This window comes from Myxocyprinus asiaticus, chromosome 23, assembly GCF_019703515.2.
Source record: "Myxocyprinus asiaticus isolate MX2 ecotype Aquarium Trade chromosome 23, UBuf_Myxa_2, whole genome shotgun sequence".
In the NCBI taxonomy this organism is placed as follows: domain Eukaryota; kingdom Metazoa; phylum Chordata; class Actinopteri; order Cypriniformes; family Catostomidae; genus Myxocyprinus; species Myxocyprinus asiaticus.
The window spans coordinates 43,436,738-43,464,240 of NC_059366.1; the positions used below are offsets into that span (position 1 = coordinate 43,436,738).

The window sequence follows — 27,503 nt, forward strand, 5'->3', positions numbered from 1 at the left end:
TGTGAGCGTTGAACCATTAAACTTTGGTTGAACGTAACCCTACGTATAAACTAAATATTTACGGAAGCATCAGACCAGGAGTAACGGATGGAATAAAAAAGCAGACTCATTTAATGACATCAATGAGCTCATACTTTGGTTGACAGGCTTCAGTCCTTTCCACATAAATGATGATGTTGCATAACATGCATTTAAATTTACATGAGAAAACATTATGTAAAAAATGTCTTCAGCATGAAACTGATCTAACAGTGCACTTTCCTATGCACGCCGCCATATCAACATATATGAAATATAAAACATAGGCCTATTAAAATTAATAAATGTATATTTTTCCAGCCAGTCTTATTAGTATTTATTTATTTATTGCCCCTTATTCATTTTAGATACAGTTATTAAATATTGTTATTTATATAGGTTAAATATACCATTAATGAAATCTTGTACCTTACGTATCATATTTCAGTGGTAATATAATTTATTACAGCTGACAGTTATGTGAGCAAACAAGGTTTGAATATCAACCGTGACAAGATCAAACTGAAATTGAAGGCTTTTTAACACTTCTGTGTAAAAATTTGAAGGCTGCTTATTGGATCAATGCAAGTAAATGTCATATAATGCGACTACGCATTACTTTACGGAGAGCTTAGGACCTACTAGTTAAGTCTTGCCTTGAGAGCAGGTGGTGCAACCAATTTCAGCACTGACTTAGTTACAAACTAACTAATAGTTAATAAGCCCTTAGTATGAACTTTGTCTCAACTTAAGTGAGACCTTGCGCACAGCTGGTGCAACCCTACACAGGTGTGTGTGTGTGTGTGTGTGTGTGTGTGTGTGTGTGTGTGTGTGTGTGTGTGTGTGTGTGTGTGTGTGTGGTTAGAAGTCCGGGGAGGTGCTTCTGGGTAATGCAGTTCGGTGAGAGACTGGGGAGAGATGCGCTGCCCAAGCATCTCTGCTAAGACAAACAATCCATCTCAAAGCTCTTCTCTCAGACCAAATACAGTGAGACGGCTGTGAACAAGTATATATGACAACAGCAGGACAGGATATCTAAATCAAACGCTTAACGAACTCATGAAAATGTAAGATTCTCACGAAACGTTTATTTATTTATTTTCCAACGTCCCCTCCAGTCTCCAGCGCGCGCTCTCCAGTCTGAAACCCGTCTCGAGAACAGGAGATTTATATCACTCTAAGTTTAGAGCCTGAAAACACTGTGAAATCATAAGTCAAAATGTGGAAATCTCTCCTTTTTGTCATTGGTCCTCTGTTAATGCCGTTCCACGGCGGCGTTTGTTTCATGTGTCCGGAAATCTGCCGCTGTTCCCAGAAGAGCATCACCTGCACGAACGCGACGGAGAGCCTAAAGAGCAGAACGCACAGCAGACTGTAAGTGTGCGAATAAGAGGACAACATTCTAACCATCTAACTATCTTATATGACTGTATGTGTGTAATTCAACATATTACTAATATTGCATTCAGTGTCAACTGCTCCAAACGCTCTCTGCGCAATTACGCACAAATCTGGCACATGTGTTCTGTCAGATTTATGCTTCTGAGACGGGGCAAGTTGACACACCGGCTATATCTCAGTAACTTTTAGGTTTTGAGCCAAAATTCCAATTGCATCATTTTTTTTTTTTTTTCATTTTTTTTTTATTTATTTATTTATTTTTTTGTAGAAGTTCAATCTAAAAATTTTGTAATAGCTCTTGGATGACGAGAAAACACAACAAAACCACACCTAGGCAGTAGTCAACTGTAAAATGAAGGTAGTTTTGTGTTTCATAATTGCTTTACTCTTTAAATTGGATTGAAAAGTCATTAATGCATGTTAAATACATATATGTTGTTGAAGATGGCTCTTTTTTTTAAACCTCAGGTACTATTTCATAGTCCAAATGAAGGTACTCTTCTCAAATCATTGTCAATAAACAGCAGGTTTCATTGTGACAACTTACCCCATTTACTATCACCAAAGGTCAACCTGTGTTAAATTAATCATTTCCAGGGCAATAACAGTGGAAATGTTCAATAGCTTGTAGTTTCGACTGTATGTGCCTGTATGTGCCTATTCAGAATGGTCAAATATAATGTGTCTTTTTAAAAATAGAGAAATATTGACTAGTGTATTACGTGTGTGACAACTAGCCCTGATCTCCCTTACGTATTAAAAGAAATTATGTTTTAGAATAATTACGACAACTATGTGTAATTAAAAGCAACTCCGCAACATAATTAAACATAAAGTACAGTACATGATGTTCATTGTGTCAAAACTTGCCTCTGTAACTACAGTATCAACACAGTAATGTAAAGTGTCGGCATGCTTTTATACTTAGTCACAGGGCAACATATTCACATTATAAAGTTTCCAGTGTATCTTTAAATTTGTTTATCCATTCATCTTTATGTGAACAAACAAATCTATTTAGTCTGAAGTTCACTATGTTGCTGGTCTTTATTCTGTAAATGCAATATAACAGTATAAATTCATCTTGTGACTCAAAATCTAACGTGGTGTGGTTTATTTTTACTTTGCTGACCTGAGTAATTACACTCCACAGTTGCCACACCCAAATCTCTTGAGTTGCCAAGTCAGCTTATTTACTTAATAATAGTGTTTGTTAGTTCAGTATGTTCAATATGAATCTAATGGTGATTAAAGAAAGATATTACAGTACATTTGGTTGAAGTATGCGATTTGGAAGGCTGTGCCCTCTTCTCAAAATACAAAGTTGTGTTGGATGTTTGTTTGTGTTTACTCTTTTCACATAGTACTTCTGTCCATTTCTAAAGACCCACGGAGGTCTAACAAAAAGCACATAATAATACCAATCCAGAAGAGACCACAGATGTGCTTATCTGTTGCTGTGTTTCATAAACAACCATGCCAAGCACGTTTATAGTCTAAACACATATATGACCCAATAAGTTATCTGAAAAGTAAATAAATAGTTATCTGCACAGTTGCATTAAATATTTACAAAATGTGTAAACAACAGTGTTCTTACTTGTCTCGTGTTGATGTTCATGTTCATCAATAGTGTCCACACATACAAACAACTTTACAGCTTCCTAACTGTTTTCATACTAAAAAAATATGCGTTACTAGAGAGCGTTTTCGAAAAAACAAAAAGAGCAATTTCCAGTTGGTGATATAGTTTAGGACTAGAAAAATATTCACTATAAATTTTCATGATTTTGTTTTTTGAAGATCTGATTAATTTCTATTAGTTTCCAGCTTTTTATTACAGTGGGAACCCTGTATTATGTTTGAGGAAAAAGTGCTGAGTGACTTCATGTTGCACTACAAATAAACACAGAGGATTAAGTTATGGTTCGTGTTTGGGTTAGGGCATAAGGTTAATAAAATATATGCAGTCCTGTTGACTGTATGACATCATTTACAACTAAAAACAACTCACTCTACAACTCGCTTTTGGCGCCACTCTGTGGACATTTCACCCAGAAACTGGAGCTCACAGGAGCCCATACATTCAACAGCACTTCCAGCTTTGGCCACTGGGGGCAGTGGTTTGAATTTCAGTAAGCGCAGACCAAAGGGCTTTTGACCTACTGTTGTCGAATACACAGTGAGATCAGTCTGGATATATCAAAAGGGCTGTTAATCACAAAATGGAGAGTTAACAGTTTTGTTAATTGGCAGAGTGGACATGGTTAATGCCGATAATCTAAAAATGGCCAAACAATGGCAAGATAGATAGACATCTGTGTCCATTTAACCCTTTTATGCATACCTTGGGTCTTTAGAATCCTGGGACCTCATTCCACCCCCTGTGCCTCATCCATGTGCCTCTTTAGTATTCCTCAACCTTTCTCTTTTGAATATTTTAACAACTACAAAAATAGCGAAATTGCAAAAAATATATTTTTTATAACTGCTTAATTACCAAAAATGTGTTATATGTAACAGTGTAATTTTTTTGCACTTACATGAATCATATTTTTATGATTATTTCACATCTATATAATTTTACTATTACAGGATATATAATTCTTTGTTTATTGCAAGACAAATACAAATGACTACTATATCTTATTGATTTTCTGTGTGACAATGGTGAATTATCAGTATTCCATATGCATATGCATACATATTATATATCTTATTTCTTACTCAAGGTGGCGCTGATTTTTCAATGATTGACTTGATAAACATTTGACTGCTATTTGACGAAGAAGCAACGTGGAAGTAAACTATAGCAAGTGTAACACATGAACAGTGTGATTTGGATTTGGTCATGTGGGTCTACTACTGAAAAGATGTAAGTTGTGTATCTAATTAGACTTAAAACGTGCCTGAGAAATTACAGATGTGTAGCTTATTTATAGCTTATGTGTTATGTGTAGCTCACTATGTTGCGCCTCATGAAATTTACATTTGGAATTAATGAATCCTGCTCTATATTTGGTGCATCATCTCTTTGAAATCTAAAAAAAGAAAACATCAAAATATATCAGAATGTGTTCTATTCTATTATTTTCTAATTGTCTTGAACAAGTTTTGAAAATTTGACACTGTCTGGGCATTTTGTGACAGACACACTGTACGGGTCTTTAGCGACCCGGCTAAACACCCAGGGGTGCACTGGGGGAAAAAATCGGACCTGGAGATAATTAGTCAAGCGGGGTTGGGGTTTGTGGCACTGTGTTTCGCTGTCCCCTTTTGTATATTGCGGCCAACTTCAGCATATCGCGGCACCGTTTCGCAGCCCCCTTCAGCATATCGCAGCCCATTTTGTCAAATCGCAGCCCCGGTTCACGGCGGGGCCACTGGGAAAGGTCCCAGTTCTCACAATGGTCAGTATGCCTCTGTAAACACCCATGCATTTCAGGGTTATCCAATTAACAAAAGAGTTCTGTTTCGAAATCTGACAAATCTAAAAAAATAAAAAAAAGGATAATAAACAATTTCTGTTTTACTTTTTCTTTGACTGAATTGAGAGTAAATATTGTGTAAAATAAGCAATTTTGTGGGGTTCAGAAAGCCTTGGTGCTATAGAGGTGCAGAAATAGTGTGTAAGTTCTGCACCACTAGTGATACAAAATGGAATTGCAAAAATCACCTGCACCAAATTGTAAAAAGGCTTTTAGTGCATTATATCGGCTATCAGCCACCCTGGTCTCTCGATATCAGCATCAGCCATTAAAAAAACCCTATCGGTCGACGACTAATTATTAACAATATTTAATTGTCATTAAACTATGAAACAATTGATTATCATTTATTTGCAAAAATACACATAAAAAGCATAGTAATCTTCAGCATTATCATCATCGGCTCTAATATCATTAGCACTAATAATGCCAGCATATGACAGAATGATCACCATAACGTCCTAGTTTCTTTTGGCTTGTATTGAAAATAAAGCTGTTAGTCCAGTCAGTGGTGATGCAATATCTGCTTCTCCTTTTAATCCTGCTTACGCATAACACCTCTACCTTTTCTGGAAAAGCAGTGGTGGTGGGGCAGAGGGTCGTTAACGTGGCAAGCTTGTGAAAGCTTTTCCGAAATAGACAGGTCAAGTAGTTTTTGTCAAAAAGACTGTCGAGCCTCTTGATTCGGCTTGTCACTGCGTCTGCTGAGTTGAACACGTTAGGAGCGTCTGTGTTTAAAATCCTTGAGGCCTTGAAATTATCTACTTCCTCTATTACTGGTGAAACCTTGAGTTCTGATAAGAGTAGCATGCTATCAAGGGCATCAGATATATTTTATGTGCTATGCCCTTAAAAATATGAAAGACTTTTCAGAACTGTAATCACTGACTCCTTCCTACTTGCCTTTTAATGTTTTGTAAACTGTTAATGTGTTTTACTTCAAAGCGGAGACGATTTCAAATCTCACTGACCCAATGTCTGATGGAGCACCTGTCTGGAATTACTAGTATTGTGGACTGAGATACTTAATGTATAAAACAAAAGAATGTTTTAGAAAAGTGTTAAAAGTTAGTTTTGAGAAAAGGTCTAGCATCATTTGTTTAATGCCACTTTGTCTGATATTCTATCTATGCCATGAAATTCATGCCCTTGCATCTTTAGTGTCCAAACAAATGTTTTGGTCACTGTTATGTATTGTATGTACCGTATGTTCAGAAGACCAGAGGTGTATAGAAAAGAAGTACAAATATTCCGTTACTGTACTTAGAAAAAAAAAAAAAAATGATTAAATTTTTTTTTGTAACCAAATTCCATCAAAATCAAAAAGAGTAATCTTAAAAATTAGATAAATAAAAAATGAAATATTTTAATTGTTATTCATTTAATTTAGTTTAACATTGCACAAATACATTTAATGTAATTTTGTTATGAAATTGAATTGCGTGAATATTAAATCTAGGCTAAAACATTTTTTATTAATATTTTTTTCTTCACTCAAGGATAAATATTCAGTACATTTTGAAGAGGAAATTAATACTTGATTCATTTCTCCAGATCACTGAACACCGCGAAACTTAACACATATGCAAATGTACACTACAAAGCAGTGATAGTGAAGTCCGATTCATGAAAGAATTGTCGAATATTTTTATCAATGTCATTCTTTTGAATAGGTCAAAATTATTCAAAAAACGATTTAAGAATCAATAATAAAAAATAAAAAAAATGTGGAAAATGCATGTTGTGCTCCATTTGTGATTCTTGGATTTTTAGCACAATTTTAGCACATTGCTATGTGGTTTCTAGGGTGCTCTGGCTGGGTAGTTTCTGGTTGCTATGTAGTTGCCCAAGTGCTCTGTGTTTTGGGTAGTTGACAGGTTGTTGCTATGCTGTGTTAATGTGTTCTCTGTGTTTTTTTAGTATGTTGCTATGCACTAGCTAAGCACCACCTTACCGTTGTGCCCCCACTTTTCCAATGTGCCTTCAGTTTGAACAGCCAGGTCATATATTCATGTGATTTTTACATCAATCTAACCCAGCATTTGCCATTTGCCCACTTGATTTTTGGCATATATAGACGTGCCATTGTTTAACACTTTTATTGTGAGTCGTATCTTTTCTAGTTAATGCATTCAGTTCTTATTTAAGGAAATAAAATAAAATTATAGACTCAATAGTTGGGTTCAGGGATTTGTTTGGACTGCACATAGTAAAATATGGGCATGAATGATACAGATCCTCAAGACAGTCATACTCCATTACTTGCTGACATATTAATAGAAATATAGATATGAAATGTCCAATCCATTAAAAAAAAAAAAAAAAAAAAAAAGCTAATTGCATTTTTAAATGCAGTTTAATTCATTATTCATATTATAATGATGAACATGCCAGGGTTTGTTATACGCATGTCTAGGGAGTGTTAAAGGCACACGGGTCAATTTAGGAGCACCAGCTGTTCAGACCAGTATCTGATATGGGGTTCATTTAAAATGTCATGTGAGCAACCTTGCAAATAATCAGATTTAGGTCACATTCAGCTGCGGTGTGAATGTAGCCTTCTGATACCAGCCATGTGAGCTCAGCACAGTGGAGGGTACTTAACCGGGAAGTTTAACGACACGCTAACAAGATTAGAGCGTTTCCTCTTAGACTGGCAGTAGAAAGATGACAAGCAGCACTTCACAATTACAAACTCAGAGAGCATGCTGACCCAATTTTAAAAACAAAGCAGGTGTTAATTAGCTAGGGTTCTAAACTCTTATAATATAATTATTCAGCGGTGAGTGACCTGTTTTCATTGTCATTTTCCAGCAGTAAAACTTGATTGTTGTTTGAAATTTGAGGGTGAAACTGAGTGCTGTTTATTAAATAGATTTTTAAGATTTTATGAAAAAAAAAAAAAAAAAAAAAAAAGAAAATATATATATATATATATATAATAATAATAATAATAATGCTTGCCCGTTCAAAACTTGTCACCATGATGCAAGGGTGTTGTTTGTGGTTGCCATGGTGTTCGGAGTGGCTTATAGTGTGATGCTGTGTGGTTGCTAAAGCATTGCTATGGAAGTCTGGATGGTTGACAGTGCGTTGCTTAGTAAGTCAAAAGAGTCCACTGTCACAGTTATGGCTCTGAACCTTTCTTCAATGTAAGTCTATGGACTTCTTTGGGCTGTTTTATTGGCCCTAGGCCAAAATCTTAAATTTGATTATTTAGAAAAGGCTTGATTATTTTCTGGTAAATTTTCCAGGCTTTTCTTTCAATCCCAGAGGAGAAAGATGCTTCATTTTAAATGTGTATATTTGTATATGTGTTTAGGAGTATACTAGGACACACTGTTGATGGCCTGAAAGTTAACAGACATGGACTAAAAGCCTCAAAACCTTTAATTTCATGGGGTGTTTAAGTTCAAGTGAACGGAGGTCATTGTCTGTCTGTTGAGGTTTTAGACCTTGCTGAATGAACTTTTATCTGTTCTATTTCGAGGTGGAAATGCTTTGCTGATGATAAAACTTCCTTGAGGCTTTTCAAGCATTTTAAGGCACTCATTTTATGTAGAACAAAGCTTCACAAGATACAAGCTCTGTTTCACAGGGTCCCTATGCAGTGTTCACTGTTCCCTACACACTGAACAGGGGATATCTGTAGAAGTTCATTTCACTTGACAAAATGTGTTCAGCTGGAATGCCTGCTAGTTGATTTGCATGAATGATTCGAATAGTCAGATTCGCTAAAATCGGTGAATCTTTTATTTGAATTGGTTCATTTGAACCTCCCAGTCAAAAAGATTAACTCAAATGGACTTCTCAGTGCTACTCATATGCGAACTAGTGAATCATTTATTTTAACTTGTTCATTTACTTGAGCCTACCAAATAAACCAATTCACTAAAACAAATTGGTCTCCACGAATCGTTTGTTAAAACTGGCTCATTTACATGAATGCTCTAAAAGAACAGATTCACTAAAGTCAAATATTTGTATCAATTTCATTCTTTTGAATAAGTCAAAATGATTCAAAAACCGATTTAAGAATCGATTTGCAAATTTAATTAAAAATAAATAAATAAATATAAAACGCATGTTGTGTCTCCACTTGGGATTCTTGGAATTTTAGCACATTTTTTGCACATCGCTAAGCGGTTTCTAGGGTGTTCTGGATGGGTAGTTTCTGGGGCGTTGCTATGCAGTTGCTCAGGTGGTCTGTGATTTTAGCGCATTGTCATTCAGTTGCTATGGTGTTCTGGGTAGTTGACAGGTTGTTGCTATACTGTTGTTAATGTGTTCTCTGTGTTTTTTTAGCATGTTGCTATGCACTAGCTAAGCACCACCTCACCATTCTGCCACCAGTTTTCCAATGTGCCTTCAGTTTGAACAGCCAGGTCAGATTTAATGTGATTTTTACATCAATCTAATGGGGCTTTTCCACTGCACAGTACAGCTCGACTCGACTCTGCTCGCTTTTTGGGGGTTTTCCACTGTGGATAGTACCTGGTACCTGATACTTTTTTTAGTACCACCTCGGTCGAGGTTCCAAGCGAGCCGAGCAAATACCAAATGTGACGTCAAAACCCTGCAGATCACTGATTGGTCAGAGAGAATCGTCACTACCAGCGTCACTGGATTTGCGACACGGGACATCAACCCGCTAGTTTTAAAGTTTGCAACAGCAATATCATTTGTTCACGCGACTTTCGAATTGTAAAAAGAAATGGCTGTGTGCAAAACCACGCCGTGGTCAATAAATGAGGTGCAGACGTTCCTCTCGTTAGCGACGAATGAAAAGACGCAAAACGAAAAAGTCTTTCAGGAAGTGTCTCAGCTGTTGGCTGCACACGGCTACCACCGAACCTACCAACAGTGTAGGGAAAAGTTAAAAAAAAAACTTAAAAGTGACTACAGAACCATCAAGGACCACAACAGCCGGAGTGGTTCAAACAGAAGAAAGTGGAAGTGGTTCGACCAAATGGACGCTATCTATGGCAATAGACCGGCGAGCAATGGGAGGGAGAGTGCCCTGGACTCGGCGTTGTTGGAGTCCACGATGGAGGATGGTATGTTTTGCTCCGTTAACTCTATATTCTGCTTGAAAGCTTCACTTTATTTAGTTGACCAGCTACTGGAAAGCTTGCTTCTAAAACAATCAGGCCAATTTAACTGATACACTTGTGTAAAATCACCATGCAACAACTGCTTTATGCAGCACAATGAGCTAGTAGCTAACAGCTAGCGGTCGTGTTATTGTTTATGGTCAGTAATGTTTGTGTCGCATTTAAGATGATGTCACAGCAGTAGAGGCGGTGCAACTATGACGATCAGCCTATAATCCCACCCACGTTGAGGCGGCACTAAACTGCAGTGGAAAAGCATGCTCAGAAAAGTAAAGCGAGCAGAGTCGAGTCGAGTCGAACCGTAACGTGCAGTAGAAAAGTGCCATAACTCAACATTTACCATTTGCCCACTTGATTTTCAACATACATATAGATGTGTTATTGTTTAATACTTTTAATTGTGAGTCATATCTTTTCTAGTTAATGCATTCAGTTCTTTTTTAAGGAAATAAAATAAAATTATAAACTCAACAGTTGGGTTCAGGGATTCGTTTGGACTGCACATAGTAAAAACCTTGTTGATGAGAGAGGTCAACTGAGAATGGCCAGACTGGTTCGAACTGACAAAGTCTACGGTAACTCAGATAACCGCTCTGTACAATTGTTGGTGAAAAGAATATCAGCTCAGAATACTATTCTGAGATGCGGGTTGGCACTGTTTTGGCGGCATGAGGGGGACCTACACAATATTAGAATAGAATAGAATATCTTTATTGTCATTGTATAAATACAGTATTATTGCATAGGTACAACAAAATTAGGTTTGCGACTCACTTAAGATACTATAGAACAATAAAACAATAAATAAGATAAAATAAACCAAGTAAATAAAATAAAAATACCAAACATGATACGAAAGTCCAGCAAATGTAAATAGTGCAATAGCTCAGGTATGTAGTGCAGCAACGGAATCAGTAGTGTGGAAGGGAATTAAATGTCAAACAGTAACACACAGTATACACAGTATGCACAATATGTACCATATAAATTATATATAACAATGTAAACTGTGACCAAACAGATCTGTATGCAAACGACTCAAGTTGTCAGGGGGTACTCAGTGGATTGATTCATAATAGTTATTGCTCTGGGGAAAAAACTGTTACTCAGTCTGGAAGTGCGTGCATAAAGGGCCCTATAGCACCTTCCAGAAGGAAGAAGTTCAAATAGATGGTGGCATGGGTGTGTGTGGTCCTTGCAGATGTTGATGGCTTTCCTGAGGCAGCGCGATCTGTAGATGTCCTCTTGCGCTGGCAACTGAGTCCCAATAATCCTCTGTGTGCTGTGGATGACTCGCTGGAGGGCTTTCCTATCAGCTGTAGTGCAGCTGACATACCACACAGAGATGCAGTATGTTAAGATATTCTCTTTGGTGCAGTGGTAGAAAGTCACCAGCGTCTGCTGAGGCAGTCCAGCTTTCTTCAGCATCCTCAGGAAAAACAGCTGTTGCTGTGCTTTCTTGATCAAAGCAGTGGACCATGTGAGATCATCTGAGATGTGCGTACCCAGAAACCTGAAACTGGGCACTCGCTCTACTCTGTCTTCATTAATGAAGATTGGAGCATATCCAACATTCTGTGACCTTCTAAAGTCAATGATTAGCTCCTTAGTCTTTACTGTATTGAGGGACAGATTGTTCTCTGAGCACCAGCTCTCCAAATTCTGCACCTCCGCTCTATAGGCTGATTCATCGTTGTTAGAGATCAGTCCAATCACCGTTGTATCATCTGCAAACTTAACAATGGTGTTAGTGGGGAATGCAGGAACACAGTCGTGTGTGAACAGGAAATAGAGGATGGGACTCAATACACATCCTTGTGGTGTGCCTGTACTCAGAGTTCTAGTAGAGGATAGGTGGGGGCCCTGTCTCACCGCCTGAGGACGCTCTGACAGAAAGTTCAGGATCCAGTTGCATAGTGATGAGCTAAGGCCTAGCTGATGAAGTTTTGAGGTTAGCTTATTAGGGTTGACAGTATTAAAGGCAGAGCTATAGTCAACAAATATCCTCACGTATGTGCCCTGTCTCTCCAAGTGAGACAGGACAGTGAGGCAGGTGGTTTTAATGTTGTGGCTGATCGGTGTAAGTTTAAGTGAATGGAGGTCATTGTCTGTCTGTTGAGTTTTTCGACCTTGCTGAATGAGCTTTTATCTGTTCTGTTTCGAGGTGGAAATGCTTTGCTGATGTAAAACTTCCTTGAGGCTTTTCAAACATTTTAAAGCACTCATGTTATGTAGAATGAAGCTTCTAAAATCGGTGAATCGTTTATTTGAATTGGTTCATTTTGGTTCACTTGAACCGCCTCAAAGAAACAAATTCTCTAAAATGAATTGGTCTTCTCAACGCTAATTATAAGCGAATTGATGATTAGTTTATTTTAACTTCTTCATTTACATAAGCCTACCGAATGAACTAATTCACTAAAATGAATTCGACTCCTGAACATGGATGGTTTACTTTAAATGGTTTATTTACATGCACACTCCGACTGAACAAGTTCACTACAATGAAATGGACTTCTCAATGTTTCATCTAAATGCGAATCATGAATCGTTTATTTTAACTGGTTCATTTACATGAACACTGAAATCTGAAATCTGAGAATCGTTCATTTGAATTGGTTCATTTGAACCCCCCAAACTAACAGATTCACTAAAACGAATTTCGACTTCTCTGCACAAATTGTTTAATGCTCTTAAATTGGTAAAATAAATTGGTGAATCAATCATTTGAACCCCCTTCACTAAAAGATTCACTAAAATAAATTTGACTTCTCAACGCAACTCAATTATTTGTACTGATTTATTTACATAAATGCTATGGATGAACAGATACACTAAAATCTGTGAACCGTTTATTTGAATTGATTCATTTGAACCTCCCATACTAAAAGATTCACTAAAATGAATTTGACCTCTCAACGCTACTTAAGCAAATCGGTGAATCATTTAATTTTAACTTGTTCATTTACAGTACATGAACTGATTCACTTAAATGATTTGGACTTCTCAACCCTACATGAGAGAGAATAGATTTAGGTCAGCATGTTTGATTACTGTCTTGGTTTGTTATATTTGCAGTACAATGTGACAAAATGTAGCATTTTGATGATGCTAAACTGCTTCTCATTGGAAAATGTAGCTTGTCATTGAAAATGTACACTACAGTAAAAATGGCTGAAATTACATTTTTATTAACTTTTTCTTTGAATCTCTATTTCAGAGTTTTGAACTACATTTCAGTAAGAACAATCAGCAGTCACAGTTTCGATGGCCTGAAAGGTGTAAAAAGAATGTGAGTATTCTTCATTTCACTTGTGTTTTAAAATGATGACAGATAACCAGATATATAGCATGCCCACATAAGGAAAACACTATGTATCATCTCTCCACATCAAGCCAACAGGCTCATCTCCTCGTCCTATGATCTGTGAAGATTTTTGATGTCTACTCCCTTTTTCAAAAGTGTTGAAAGATTTTCCGTTGCCAATTTTTCCATGCAGCTCTTTGAAAAAGCTCAAGACATCCAGGGAGGAACAGAATGAAATGCTCGCACAGAATAGATTATTCTTTGGCATGAAGAGCTAGTACGGTTATATGACGGTTTTAATATCACACTTAGAATTCAGGGGCTCGTGTCCCTGCACATGGTGAAGAAATGTATTCTCTTGGAACTAAATTTCAGTGTCATTTATCTGAAAAAGAAGCATCTTTTTGTCTCTAGCTATGACCTCAAATAAGCTTTTTTTGGGGGGGGTGGGGGTGGATTCCAATTTTGGAATGCCCAATTCCCAATGTGCTTTTTAAGTCCTCGTGGTCGCATAGTGATTCGCCTCAGTCTGGGTGGCGGAGGACGAATCCCAGTTGCCTCCGTGTCTGAGACCATCAACCCATGCATCTTATCACGTGGCTTGTTGAGTGCGTTGCCACGGAGACATAGCACGTGTGGAGGCTTCACGTCATCCACCACGGCGTCCACGGTCAACTCACCACGCGCCCCACTGAGAACGAACCACATTATAGCGACCACGAGGAGGTTACCCCATGTGATTCTACCCTCCCTAGCAACCGGGCCAATTTGGTTGCTTAGGAGACCTGGCTGGAGTCACTCAGCACGCCCTGGATTCAAACTAGCAAGCTAGTGAACTCCAGGGGTGGTAGCCAGAGTATTTTACCACTGAGCTACCCAGGCCCCCTTCAAATAAGCTTTTTTTAAATTAATTTAGATTTCATTTAAAGGAATGCTCCAGGTTCGATACAAGTGAAATTTGTCTAGCAGAATTTGTGTCAGAACTCGATTGGCTTGTCCCTCAGTTGTCTTTCTTTTTTTGTAATTAAAAATGCACATTGTGGTCATAGTAACACACAATGGTAACCCTTACAGTGGAGTATTGTTGGGTTCGAGACCACCTTAGTTGAGTCCGAGTCTTTAAACAATCGAGTCCAAAAGGGGCCGAGTCTGACTCAAGATCAAGTCCATAATAGGCCGAGTCCGAGTCGAGTCGTTTGAATCTGTTCATGAATCTGAATTAAACTCAAATATCAATATTTTAAGCTTATTTTAAACTTCACAACTAAGAAAAACAGTTTGTAAATATAAATGCAACAAAAACTCATCTGTTGCCTTTCATATATACATTTTATGATTAGTGTCCTGCTGAACAAACTTCAAAGTGGTTTCAGAATGAAAGCATATGCATAGGTGTATGAAGACAAAACTGTCCTTCAACACACTTCTTATTGTGTTCTGTTGACATTTCAATTATTTGTTGCTTTTTCCCCTCCACTCAAACATAGACTAAAGAAAGTGAAAGCTGCATTTTTCGAATTTTAATTTAGTTTTATTTAAAATTATCCCTATCTAAAGAAATAATAGTCTATACTAATATTGGGGCCACGTCGTCACGGACATGATTTTCTAGTTAATTTGTGGGAAACCGTACAGTGCAGGGCAGTTCTGCGTGCTGCTCGTGTACCTAAATCCCAGATGCTTCCGTGTGTGCATCTCACAGCAGCTGCCGCAGAGGATTAAAAAAATAATAATAATTGATATTTGCTTGAGCGGCAGCCGCGTTGGTCTGCAATCAGTCTAAAATCTTTAAATACCAACCAGAGAAAATTTCATTGAGCTCTTCTTTAACCGCATAAACATGGAGAATAATAATTTTGAGTCATAAATTTAACAGAATTGTCCTTCAAACGTGTCAGAGATATAGGCTAAAAAAGACGTGCATAAGTTACCCGGTGGTTTACAATAAAAAAAAATAAATAAATAAACATTTAAAATAAAAACCTCATAACCATCTAAATTCATCTCGTAACATTTACATTCATGCATTTGGCAGATGCTTTTATCCAAAGCAACTTACAGTGCACTGGACCTCAACATTACAGGGACAATCCCCTTGGAGCAACCTGGAGTTAAGTGCCTTGCTCAAGGACACAATGATTGTGGGGATCAAACCTGCAACCTTCTGCTTACCAGTTCTGTGCTTTAGGCCACTACGCCACTTCACAAACTCTGTCATCGAATAATGCATTTATTTTATAGTCTATAATTAAATGATAAACAAAACATTTCAATGCCCAAAATATCCTAATATTTTATTGTGCATGGTTGAATGTTATGAATGGTGGACAAATGCTGTAAAAGAATGTATTTTAAGCGGCTTGTCAATGCTTTGAAAATAGTCAATCAATAATAAATAGGTGCTGTTTATCTGTTTAGAGCTGCTGTATGCTTTAGCAATAACACTTTTTTTCCACGACTATTTAAAAAGTTACACAGTTAATTCATCAAGCTATTATGGACCAGTTCAAGCTGACAACACTGTGTGGACCACAAGAGACTACAGAAGCCTACATGTGTAGATACATTATGCCTAAAAAGATTTAATATCCCATATTAATACTATTTTTATGTATTTTTATTTTGCTATCCTGAGAGACATGATGTGGGTGACTTGACTCAATGAAGTTCTTGATTTTAAGTTTTTAACCATGATGAAACCGCAATGCGAGCACCGGCTTGGCTGCACAAACGGCATGTGCAATTTTACCAGTTGTCAGGTCCCATGTCTTGTGAAACTGCCTTGTTTAGTTTTAGTCTTTATGTTTTCATCGTGCCAGCCACCTCAGTAGTCGATATTATACAGTAGTCTCTGTAGTAACATTCAAGCATATTGGTTGACTGATGAGTGTGCCTGCGCACGTGCGTATGTGTGTGTGCGTGTGTTTGCTTAAACACAGTGAAACAACTATGGCTATGTCTACGACTTCAGGGGCTAATACAGCTGCATGCAGACATAGATGTGTTCATTAATTTCTGTTTTGTTATTTATTTATTTATTTATTTTTATTGCATCACAAATGTCAAAAGTAAAAATGCATCCGAGTCTGTGACAAGTCTAAGTCCATAAACTTTGGACTCGTGACTTGGACTTGAGTCCAATCCAAACTCAAGTACTCCAACTCTACAATGGAGGTTTATGGCGCAGGTGTTCCTGAAGGTTTTAAAGCAGAAATGTGAAGGTTGTATTTTTTGTTATAGCACTTATTCTGTAAAAACATGATTATTTGAGCTGAATAGTCTTATTGTGCACAATACATCAGTGCACATTATTCCAAAGAAAGAAATGTTTGTCTTTGCAATCTTTCCTCAAAATGTAATAATTGCCCTGCCTCTGAAACGACAGTCCTTTTTATCTGACGTCGCTTTTCATTATCCGATCAATTCCCAAAGGGATCAAATTGAGTCCCATCCAAACTTTTCTTTTTTTGAATAATCTGTTTTACTTGGAAATATGTTTTGTGTTGACTTCAAGAAGAAAGAAATGCATAAAATGTTGTTGTTTGGGACTATCATTTTCTTTGATTTCTTTTTTTTTTTATTCCAGAGAAATCGCACAGAGCACTTCAGTGGAAACCATCGAGACGGAAGCATTTAACAACCTTCTGAATGTCTCAGAGATGTAAGGAAGCACTCAAGTATCAAAGAAAGTGATAATTCACGGATTATTGACTTGATTTCCATGCATATGAGTAATTATGACATACTGTAACAGCAGCTTCCCCGACAGGCTCTTTTCACAATAATGTGTCATTAGTTTGAGATTTCTCATGCAAGAATTTTTTACAGCTCAATCCAAAACACACGGAGCTTGGTTCACATCCACCGGCGGGCATTCAACCATCTTCCCAAATTGAGATATCTGTGAGCAAACTGTTTTCTTCATCTTCCTTTCTGTTGTCATCAATCACACTTGAATTGATACAAAATGCTAATGGTAATATCCAGTTATAAATTTCTGATATCAACAATTGAATTACAAATGGTACAAACAGCACAGTTTTATATCTGTAATTTGCTTTTCACTAGTGCCATTGTTAATGTCACATATTCCCTGTTGTTTGTTTTGACTTATGTTGAAATTCTGGTTTAGTTCCCTGTTCCTGTTTCCTGTTAGTTTTGCAGTCCTTTGTAGCTTCTTTTCATGATTGGTTTTCCCCTGATTGTTTCCCCAGGTGTTCCTCGTTCCCTTGTTTTCCCTTGTGTATTTAAGCCCTTGTTTTCCCCTGGTTTTTTGTCAGTCTTCATCTGTATTGTGCTGTGTTTTGTTCCCTGTGTTTTGTTTCATTATGTTCTAAGTTACCTGGTTTACCTTTATTTTATTAAAAAGACTGCATTTAGATCCTCATTCATCTCCTGTCTTGTCACAGTTTATCTCTGATAGCTGTAATGTGATTTTAACAAGTAAGAAATCCTTTTAAGATATCATGAATTAATCTTCAATTTATTGATATCTTAAATCAATGTCCAGATACCTGAGATACCAAATCTAACATGTTTGAAATACATTTACAGAAATAAAAAATGTGCATTTTCACTAGTTGTAATTCAGTTGTTGATATCAGGAATAGATGTTTGTACCAGTGACTATTGACATAAAAAAATGATAATTGTTACTACTTAGAAGTACATAGCTGATATGTGAAATTGGAATTTCAACTAGTAAGAATTCATTATTGATATTGAAATATGTAATTGCGTTTTTAATAGGAGTGAAAATGCAGATTTTTTTACTAGTTAAAATAAAAAATGTTTGGATATCAAGAATAGGTATTTCCAGGAGTATTGCCATTCTCCCGAATTAAAGGGACAGTTCACCCAAAAATGAAAATTCTCTCATCATTTACTCACCCTCATGCCATCACAGATGTGTGTGACTTTCTTTCTTCTGCTGAACACAAATGAAGATTTTTACAAGAATATTTCCTCTCGGGGGGCCTGGGTAGCTCAGTGGTAAAATACGCTGGCTACCACCCCTGGAGTTCGCTAGTTCGCTAGTTTGAATCCCAGGGCGTGCTGAGTGACTCCAGCCAGGTCTCCTAAGCAACCAAATTGGCCTGGTTGCTAGGGAGGGTAGAGTTACATGGGGTAACCTCCTCGTGGTTGCTATAATGTGGTTTGTTCTCGGTGGGGCGCATGGTGAATTGAGCGTGGTTGCCGCGGTGGATGGCGTGAAGCCTCCACACGCACTATGTCTCCGTGGCAACACGCTCAACAAGCCACATGATAAGATGCACGGGTTGACTGTCTCAGATGCAGAGGCAACTGGGATTCGTCCTCCGCCACCCGGACTGAGGCAAATCACTATGCGACCACGAGGACTTAGAGCGCATCGGGAATTGGGCATTCCAAATTGGGAGAAAAAGGGGAAAAATCCAAAAAAAAAAAAAAAAAAAAAGAATATTTCCTCTCTGTAGGTCCATACAATGCAAGTGAATGGTGGCCAGAACTTTGAAGCTCCAAAAAGCACATAAAGGCACCATAAAAGTAATCCATACAACTCCAGTGGTTTAATCCATATCTTCAGAAGCAATCCAGTCGGATTTGGGTGAGATCAGACCAAAATATAGCTCCTTTTTCACTATAAATCTTGACAGCAGGCGTTCATGATTTGAAGCTCGATTACACTTCCTAGTGCCATTTAGCACTCTGCTCATGCATCAAGCACTAGGAGGTATAATCGAGCTTGAAATCATGATCATGCCAAGAGACTTCTATGGCAAGATGTACAGTGAAAAAGGAGGCATATTTTGGTCTGTTCTCACCCAAAATCAAATGGATCGCTTTTGAAGACATGGATTGAACCACTAGAGTCTTATGGATTACTTTTATGCTGCCTTTATATGCTTTTTGGAGCTTAAAAGTTCTGGCCACCATTCACTTGCATTGTATGGACCAACAGAGCTGGGATGGCATAAGGGTGATTAAATAATGAGAGAATTTTCATTTTTGGGTGAACTATTCCTTAAACATTTTTCTTAGTGCAAATGATACTATTTACTGATATTAAGAATGATCCTTTTCACTAGTAATAATTCCATTGCGGATAGTGAAAAGTAAATTGTAGATACTGAAAATTCATATCCTGGCATGTGAAAAATATTTCTGATTGGTTGTTACCCATTTGATCTAGTGGATGGATTTCTATAGTCTGTGTTTTTGAAGTATTTCAGTTTACTTGCAATTTTTATCATGCATGTATGACAGAATTCCCTCTGTTTATAATTTGAAGACATGCTCCAATTTACATTAATGCATTCATAAAAATGTGTTTACGTGGTGAGTAGCTCAAGTTTTGTTGGTTACGTTTTCTTTTAGTGGTCCAGACTCAAGTTCTATTACTTTTAATTTCCACAGGAGCATTTCCAACACGGGTATAACCGTATTCCCTGACCTGACCTCTATCTTCTCAATGGAGTCCTATTTTATACTGTGAGTTTACTGGGCTGCTACTTCATTGATCTGTGAGAGAGATGTGATCAAATGATGGACAGTAATAGTGCAACTATAAAGCCAGCGTACTGCCGTCTGTCATCTTTCTCAGACAGAAAATAGATTATCAAATAGATACACTCACACTTTTAAAGAGCTGCGGGCCAGAATGCTGGCTGTATGTGAGATGAAGAACTATGACAGATGGCTAATCCACCATGATCAGTAAAAGACTGGCCTACGCAGTTATGACAGCAAAAGGGGTTATTATTGTTTAAATACTACGGTGATTTTGTCCTTTTTTACAGGGATATATGTGATAATCTCCACCTTCAGTCAGTCCCACCAAACGCTTTCATCGGAATGACGAGTGAATACACCACAATGTGAGTATCATTTACTGTCGCAAGACAAACATGCTTCTTTAATTGTTGCTTTTTTGTGTGTCACTGAATTGCATGTATGCACTGATTCCTGAGTAATCAATCTCTTTATCTGTATGTAAACAAAATTGCCCAGTCTATAATCACAAATAATAAGGCAAAACTGCTCATGGTGCATGCATAAATCAGGGTTAGGCCGCAATCTTTGAATACTGTATTTTTTACATGCATTAAGTCATTAGCTTACCTGCTAATAAACTATTTTTCTCTTTCCAGGAATCTCTTCAACAATGGATTTAGAGAAATCGAGAGCCACGCCTTCAATGGGACACAAATAGATAAACTGTAAATATAACCCCTCTCTCTACTGCATTTGTAATAGTTAGAGCTCAGATATACGTAGTTTTGCCACGTGCCGTTCCGTCTTGTGGACGGTCGAGCACTCAGCCTTTCAAAGTATACTATTTTGACCATGAGCCCGTACGGACGCGTTCAACGTATGCGCGCTACGACTGCTTTGTGACACTCTTCAGTACGGTCATGCTGCGATGACATGCACAGACATGGACAGTCTGTGAATATTGTGCTATAAAATAATCAAATATTGTTCTTTTAGAAGTAAAAAGTGGGCTATGATTTACATTGTAAAAATGAATATTATGCTTAACAAAATACATGTACTTTTACGGCAAAATGTTAAAATTAAGGTGAAAGACAATAATTGGGAATTCCAAGAAGTCCCTGTCTGAGCCATCACATTTAACTAAATTATATTCTACTGAAATATTTATGTTTTGTTTTATATTTGACATCAGTTATGTACATTGCATTATTTCAGTGTCACTTGTGTTACCCTGATGGTGTTTTGTGTGTTGTCTTTACATAATTTATTGATAATTGCACCTGGATGGACCACTCTTGTTTAAATTTAATTCATCATATGGCCTTCTGTTTTACCACCTGTGTTACTGTAGTGGTTAAAGCAAATTTTTCCAGTAAGTTGGTATAGTAACATTAAATAATTTTATGATACATACGCTTGAACTGTAAATAAAAGCACCAAAATGACATCCCGTAATGCCTGAAACATGGTCACTATACAATAAAAATATTTTAGCCTAATTCTTTTTAAGATTTACGCTTTATGCATTATAATTTCATAACAAAACTCAATCAGACTGAATTGTGTAATCTTTGACAATATTAAATTAATAAAACTTTAATTTATCAAATTAATACGTTTTATTAAAAAAATGTTAAAGTTACACAATTCAATCTGTTGGAATTTTCATATGAAATAAAAATGTGTAAATCTTAAAAATAGGCTAAAAAAAAGATTTAAGAGTATTTTTTTTACAGTGAATTTTTGCCATACATTGCTTAACAGAGGTTGTTTTAAATTAAGTATAATCTATTTGCTTTTCAGGGTATTGAAGAATAACAAAGAGCTGCGTGTTATCCATGAAGATGCTTTCAAAAGAGCTTTTGGTCCTACAGTGCTGTAAGTGATAATGTACACAAATGCCAGTGCACAGACTGTTACTTGTCCATTGCTCTTGCAAATTCCAGCTCTTCACTTTTAAATCCAATACCACCTTGACAGTCAGAGAACAGGGGTGTCATACCTCTGTTTTAGAGTCCTGGCTCCGATATGACACGACCAAGTGTCAAAGAAAAAACCTTTTAAACTTAGTAGGTCCTCAGTGTCAGGATACGTGTAATGAACCCAAACGCAGACAGCCAATCCTCTAGCAAAAGTCCTTTATTACATGTAAAAAATATACAAAACAAAAACTGGGCAAAATGTAAATCAAAGAATGCCCAGACAGAACAGTCCAGAGCGGGACCAGCGGAACAGTCCAGGGCAGAGCAGGTGGGACAAACCAGGGCAGGGCTGGTAAGACAGACCAGGGTGGGGCAGTAAGACAGGAAGGCCAAGGAGGTGCAGGTAGTACCAACCAAGGGGGGGCAGCCGGGGAGGTGGATCCGGGAAGTTGGTGGGGTCTAGTGAACGGGAAGGCAACTCCAGGAATGAAGAGGGGTCCGGCAGCCCGGGGGCAGCTCTACAAAGGGGGCGGGGTCAGGTACAGGGATGAGTTCAGGCAGACTCATAGCTGGGTTGAGGCCAGATAGCACCAAGGGAGAGATGAGGTTGGTCAGCTCCAGAGCAGGGATGAGGACAAGGTTGCCGGCGACCGCTTGGGAGAGGTCAGGGTCGTCGGTGGCCGGGGTGGGCACCCCCAGGGGTCTGGTAGCTTTTGGGGCGGGTGCCTCCAGGGGTCCGGCAGCGGACAGGGGATCAGTGCTTCCTGTAGAGCTTTACCACACCTGCCTTTAATTCTCAAAGGAATCTGAAGACAACTTGATTGGTTGGTTCAGGTGAACGCGAAAGGAACCCAACCAATGCATTAAAGTAAAAACAATTATGTATAGTACATCTGTAATTTTGAGCATTCAGTAAGACTATGTCAATACTGGAAAACAATATCAGGTCATTAGGTCTTGATACCGTAGGCCACCTGGTCTCGTAATTTTTTCCTTTGCATATAAGTGTTTTGGCCAAAATATACTCTATGCAAGTATGCAAGCATACAAGTGCAGACGCTTCTAATTACGCAGCAAGTAAATGTGCGTACTGTGCCCAGTACACATACTGCATACTGCATAAATAGTTGGAGAAGTGTGTTAGTATGCTATTCCAAAAATAGCTTGTTACTCTATTTAATCCAGCATTTCATTTTCTGTTGTTCACCAGGGATGTCTCAGCCACAGCATTGGAGACGCTGCCCTCTCGTGGTCTGGAGGATGTGCTGATGCTTGTGGCTCGCTCAGCGTTCGCCTTGAAGAGGTTGCCTCCATTGAAGGGACTAAAGAGCCTGAAAGAAGCCCACCTCACCTATCCCAGTCACTGCTGTGCCCTGCTTAACTGGGACTCTAACAGGTAATTCAACTGTTTAGTTATCCTAACAGGTTTATTTGTCACTTTGGAATAATTTCTTTAAACAAATATTTAATCTCCTTTAGTGCCTTTTGCATCCCGAGTAATTTTCCAGGAGTAGATGTCATAAAAGAATTAGAGTAATGAGACTGCCAAAAAGGCACCAATAAGAGTACTTGACATTTATATTTTCATAGTATGATTCAGTTTTCACTGTAATTGACCTGAAGTGTCCGTGGCTTCATGCTGTATCAAAATGCTTTGCACTTTTGCCTCCTCTTCTCATGTAGGGAGGGTTCTTTTATTTTTGCATTGGGAAATGGATCGTCGCACTGTGGTGACCACAATCCATTGGCCAAGTAAGACCAATTTTTGTGAGCAGCATTGAATTATTTGTGAGTTTAGCTCTTCTCTTGGACCTCAAAAGCAGTTTAGCATATGGATTTAGGTTTATATATGTTCTACCATTCAAAATTTTGGAAGCACCTTCTGCACTTATTCTTCATCATTACTATTTTCCACATTTAAAATAATAGTCATAATTAGGGCTGAACGATTTGGACAAAAAATCTAATCGAGATTAGTTTGAAAAATATTGCGATTTGAACTGCGGATAAAACAAACATGTAAGTGATTGCTTTTAACCAAAATTAAACAATGTTTTGCCCATGTTCTAGTGCCGACCAGACTTGAGTCCACTTAAAAACAAGCAAACTAAAAAAAATAAAAAAATTGAAAAAAATAATATCACAATCACATTGCATCTGCCCACTGTGTAATTTTTTTTGTCTAATTTTTGAAAGGGTCAGCTCACTTTTCATCATTATTTTTTGAAACCCAGTCAACTTGAATATTATATTATTGTATAATAATAATAATGATAATAATTATTATTAATATTCAAGAGTAATTTTTTTCTTTAATTAACGTCTTGCTCGTGGCATTGCTGTGCGGTCCGATTAAACCCTCAGGCCTTTATTTTGGTGAAAGCTTTTATTTTGACGGAAACTGAAGGAACTAAAATTTCTGTTGTTTGTAGTTCATTTCATTTTCATTTCATTTATTTTTATTCCGGCATTTATTCATTTCATTTATGCAATCGACCCAGCATCATCTTTGTTTTTTTTATGTCCAAAAAGGAATAGGCTAAAGCCAAAGGTAATTATGCCTACCCTTTTTACCTCTCTTATTTTATATTCTCTATTTAAATATTTCCATTTACAGTCAGATTCACAGCTCATATGAAGAAAACACAGAAAATATAAAAGAAAAAGAAAAAAATTACAAAAACAAGATGGCTGTGTGACATTTATAAATTTAACTTAACCCTAACAAATAATTCATTTGAATCAGACTTTACAAAATGTATTGTTTGCTTTAACTGCTTAAGTTCTATATAAATGACACACATACATTTATACAAACATACGTATATGCAAGCATATATACTATACATAATACAATGTTCCTATGAGTTGACAACAGCCTTTTAATGCAGGTAAATGCTCTCATCTCCCTTTCTGTCAACAAACCCGGTGTCATGGGGTTATTTTAAATTTGTATAGTAAATTGTAGCGGCCAAACATATTTCAAATTACACAAATGTGCAGTTAAAGTGAATCTGGAGCGCTTTAAATATAATGCACTTAGCGCACGTTAGGACACTGAACCGAACTCGGAGCACATCTGTCACTCAGGGCACCAGAAAGCATCACACACTACAGACAAAACAGCTGCGCACATACGCGCAGCACAGCAGGCAGCATGTTCAGATATATTTATTTAATTAAATTGCAACCCTCTCATTTTGATAATCCCACAGTGTCACATCGTGATTTCGATTTTATTTCGATTAATCGTTCAGCCCTAGTCATAATAGTCATAGAATAAAAGTCATCAAAACCATGCATTAACACAAATGGAAGTTGGAATTATAAAGTGACCAAGGAATGTTAAACAAATAAAATCTAATTACGTTATTAGATAGGCACAATTTATTAATTAAGCCATGCATAATTAACTAATTAAAGGGATGTTCCAGGTTCAATGCAAGTTAAACTCAATCGACAGCATTTGTGTCAAACTGTTTATTAATACCAAATAAAGATTTCCACCATTACCTCGTTTATTTAAAACAAAGCAAAAATCGCAGTTACGGTAAGGCACTTACAATTAAAATTGAATGGGGCCAGTCCTCAAAATACGCACTGTTTCAAAGGTATAGCTGCAAAATGTAAACATTACACATGTTAGCATGATTTTAGTGTGATAAATGCTCATTACCAACCTTAGTCTGTGTAAAGTTGCATCCAATATTACAGCTTTGATGTCATGATGAAATAATGTTGGTTATCTGGTAAATTGCATAATGTCTGTAAATTCCCGATTTTATAATGTATAATGTTTACGTACTTTTACTGTGCTTTTGAAACAGTGTCTATTTTAATGTTTATGGACTGGCCCCATTCACTTCCATTGCAACCTTGATTTTTGCCTGTTTTTAAATAAAGGAGCGAGGAGTGGAAATATTTTGTGGTAATCAACATTATGCCACAAATGCAGTTAATTGAGCTTGTATTGATCCTGGATCATTCCTTTAAAAAAAATCTTATATTTTAGCTTCTTTGAAGTAGCCACTTCAAAAAAAATGCCAGTGGCTTTGACCCAGAGTTGGAATATTTTTCACAGTATTCTGTGATTGACAGTTTTCTCTCTGTATATTCTTTCTCAGAAGTCCGTTTGAGAGCGCCTCTGACGACTCCATAATGGTGGACGTTCCATTTGCACCAGATATAGTCGGATCATCAGTGGAGGAGACTTTTGGAAGTGTGGACTTCCTTTACCCAGAGCTGGACTTGTGCCAGCGCAGACCCGCACTCCAATGCAGCCCTGAGGCCGATGCCTTCAACCCCTGCGAGGACATCGCTGGCTTTGGGTTCTTACGGGTCACCATTTGGTTCATCAATGTCTTAGCCATTGCCGGCAACCTCACAGTGTTGCTTGTGTTGTTTACAAGCCGCTGCAAATTGACCGTCCCAAGATTCCTCATGTGCCACCTGGCCTTCGCCGACCTCTGTATAGGCGTGTATCTCCTCATGATCGCCACCGTGGACCTCAGAACTCGTGGTCACTACAGTCAGCATGCTATCGAGTGGCAGACCGGAGTAGGATGTGGCATTGCCGGGTTCCTTTCTGTATTCGGCGGAGAGCTGTCTGTGTACACGCTATCAACCGTTACTGTTGAGCGCTGGCATACCATCACTCACGCTTTGAGGCTAGAACGTCGACTAGGGTTGAGTCACGCATCTGGGATAATGGTCGCCGGATGGCTGCTCTGTCTAGGCCTGGCACTACTCCCCTTAATGGGCGTCAGCAGCTACAACAAAGTCAGCATGTGTTTGCCAATGGACATCGAGACTCCTTTATCCCAGGCCTACATAATACTCCTCCTCCTTTTTAACGTCAGCGCTTTCCTGGTGATTTGCGGCTGCTATGTGTGTATTTACACTGCCGTATGCAATCCAGAGTTCCCAGGACGTGCCGCAGACACCAAAATCGCCAAACGCATGGCCGTGCTCATCTTCACCGACTTTCTTTGCATGGCGCCCATCTCGTTTTTTGCCATCTCTGCCGCTTTCAAAGTGCCGCTCATCACGGTCACCAACTCCAAGATCCTTCTGGTGCTCTTCTACCCCATTAACTCTTGCGCCAATCCCTTCCTTTACGCCATCTTCACCAGGGCGTTCCGGAAGGACGCTTGCATCCTGTTGAGTTCCATGGGCTGCTGCGAGAGGAAAGCCAACTTGTACCGAATGAAGACGTACTGCTCGGAGAATATCAACAGAAGCAAAAGCAGCTCTGGTTCCAACGCTAACAACAAAGCACCACGAGCCGTCCTGTGGATGTCCACGTTTCCCCATTTGATGCCTCGATCCCAGATGCAAAGTGTCTAGATAAACAGACAGGTTGCAGAGACATTCTTCTTGAGGCCATGAGTATTAGACTCATCATATTTAGCACTGTATTATAGAGACATCAAGAGACATTTTAGTTGCCAAGTTCCTCCTGTTCTCCCTTGAACTTTAATTAATCTGATTTGCGAGACATCTGGAAGATGATAAATTTCCGAGGACAATTTGACAAATTTTCTCTGTTATCTCTAAAGTCATTGACTTATACTTCAAAAGATGCACAGATTGAGAGAGGTGTATAGCACCAGAGTTTTGGGGAATAGAGTGGGTAAAATGCACCAAAGCTTATTGGTCCACATTATGTGACCATTTCTACAATTACCTATGAGTTGGGCAATTACCAGTCTGCTTTTACATCATTTTCAGTAATGCTAAATTTAACGTTCGCATACTTCAAGAGCATTTTACCCTT

The 27,503-nt window shown here is 38.0% G+C and overlaps 1 protein-coding gene across 1 annotated transcript; it reads left to right on the forward strand.

Annotated features, from left to right (window-relative positions):
• The first annotated feature begins 1,237 nt into the window (after positions 1-1,237).
• On the forward strand, positions 1,238-27,503 carry lhcgr (luteinizing hormone/choriogonadotropin receptor). The gene is made up of 11 exons (XM_051650751.1): positions 1,238-1,392; positions 13,242-13,313; positions 16,915-16,989; positions 17,157-17,231; positions 19,725-19,799; positions 20,108-20,185; positions 20,459-20,527; positions 21,609-21,683; positions 22,938-23,123; positions 23,411-23,479; positions 25,855-27,503. The coding sequence occupies exons 1-11, from the start codon at positions 1,238-1,240 to the stop codon at positions 27,071-27,073; spliced, it is 2,148 nt and encodes a 715-aa protein (XP_051506711.1). The 3' UTR covers positions 27,074-27,503.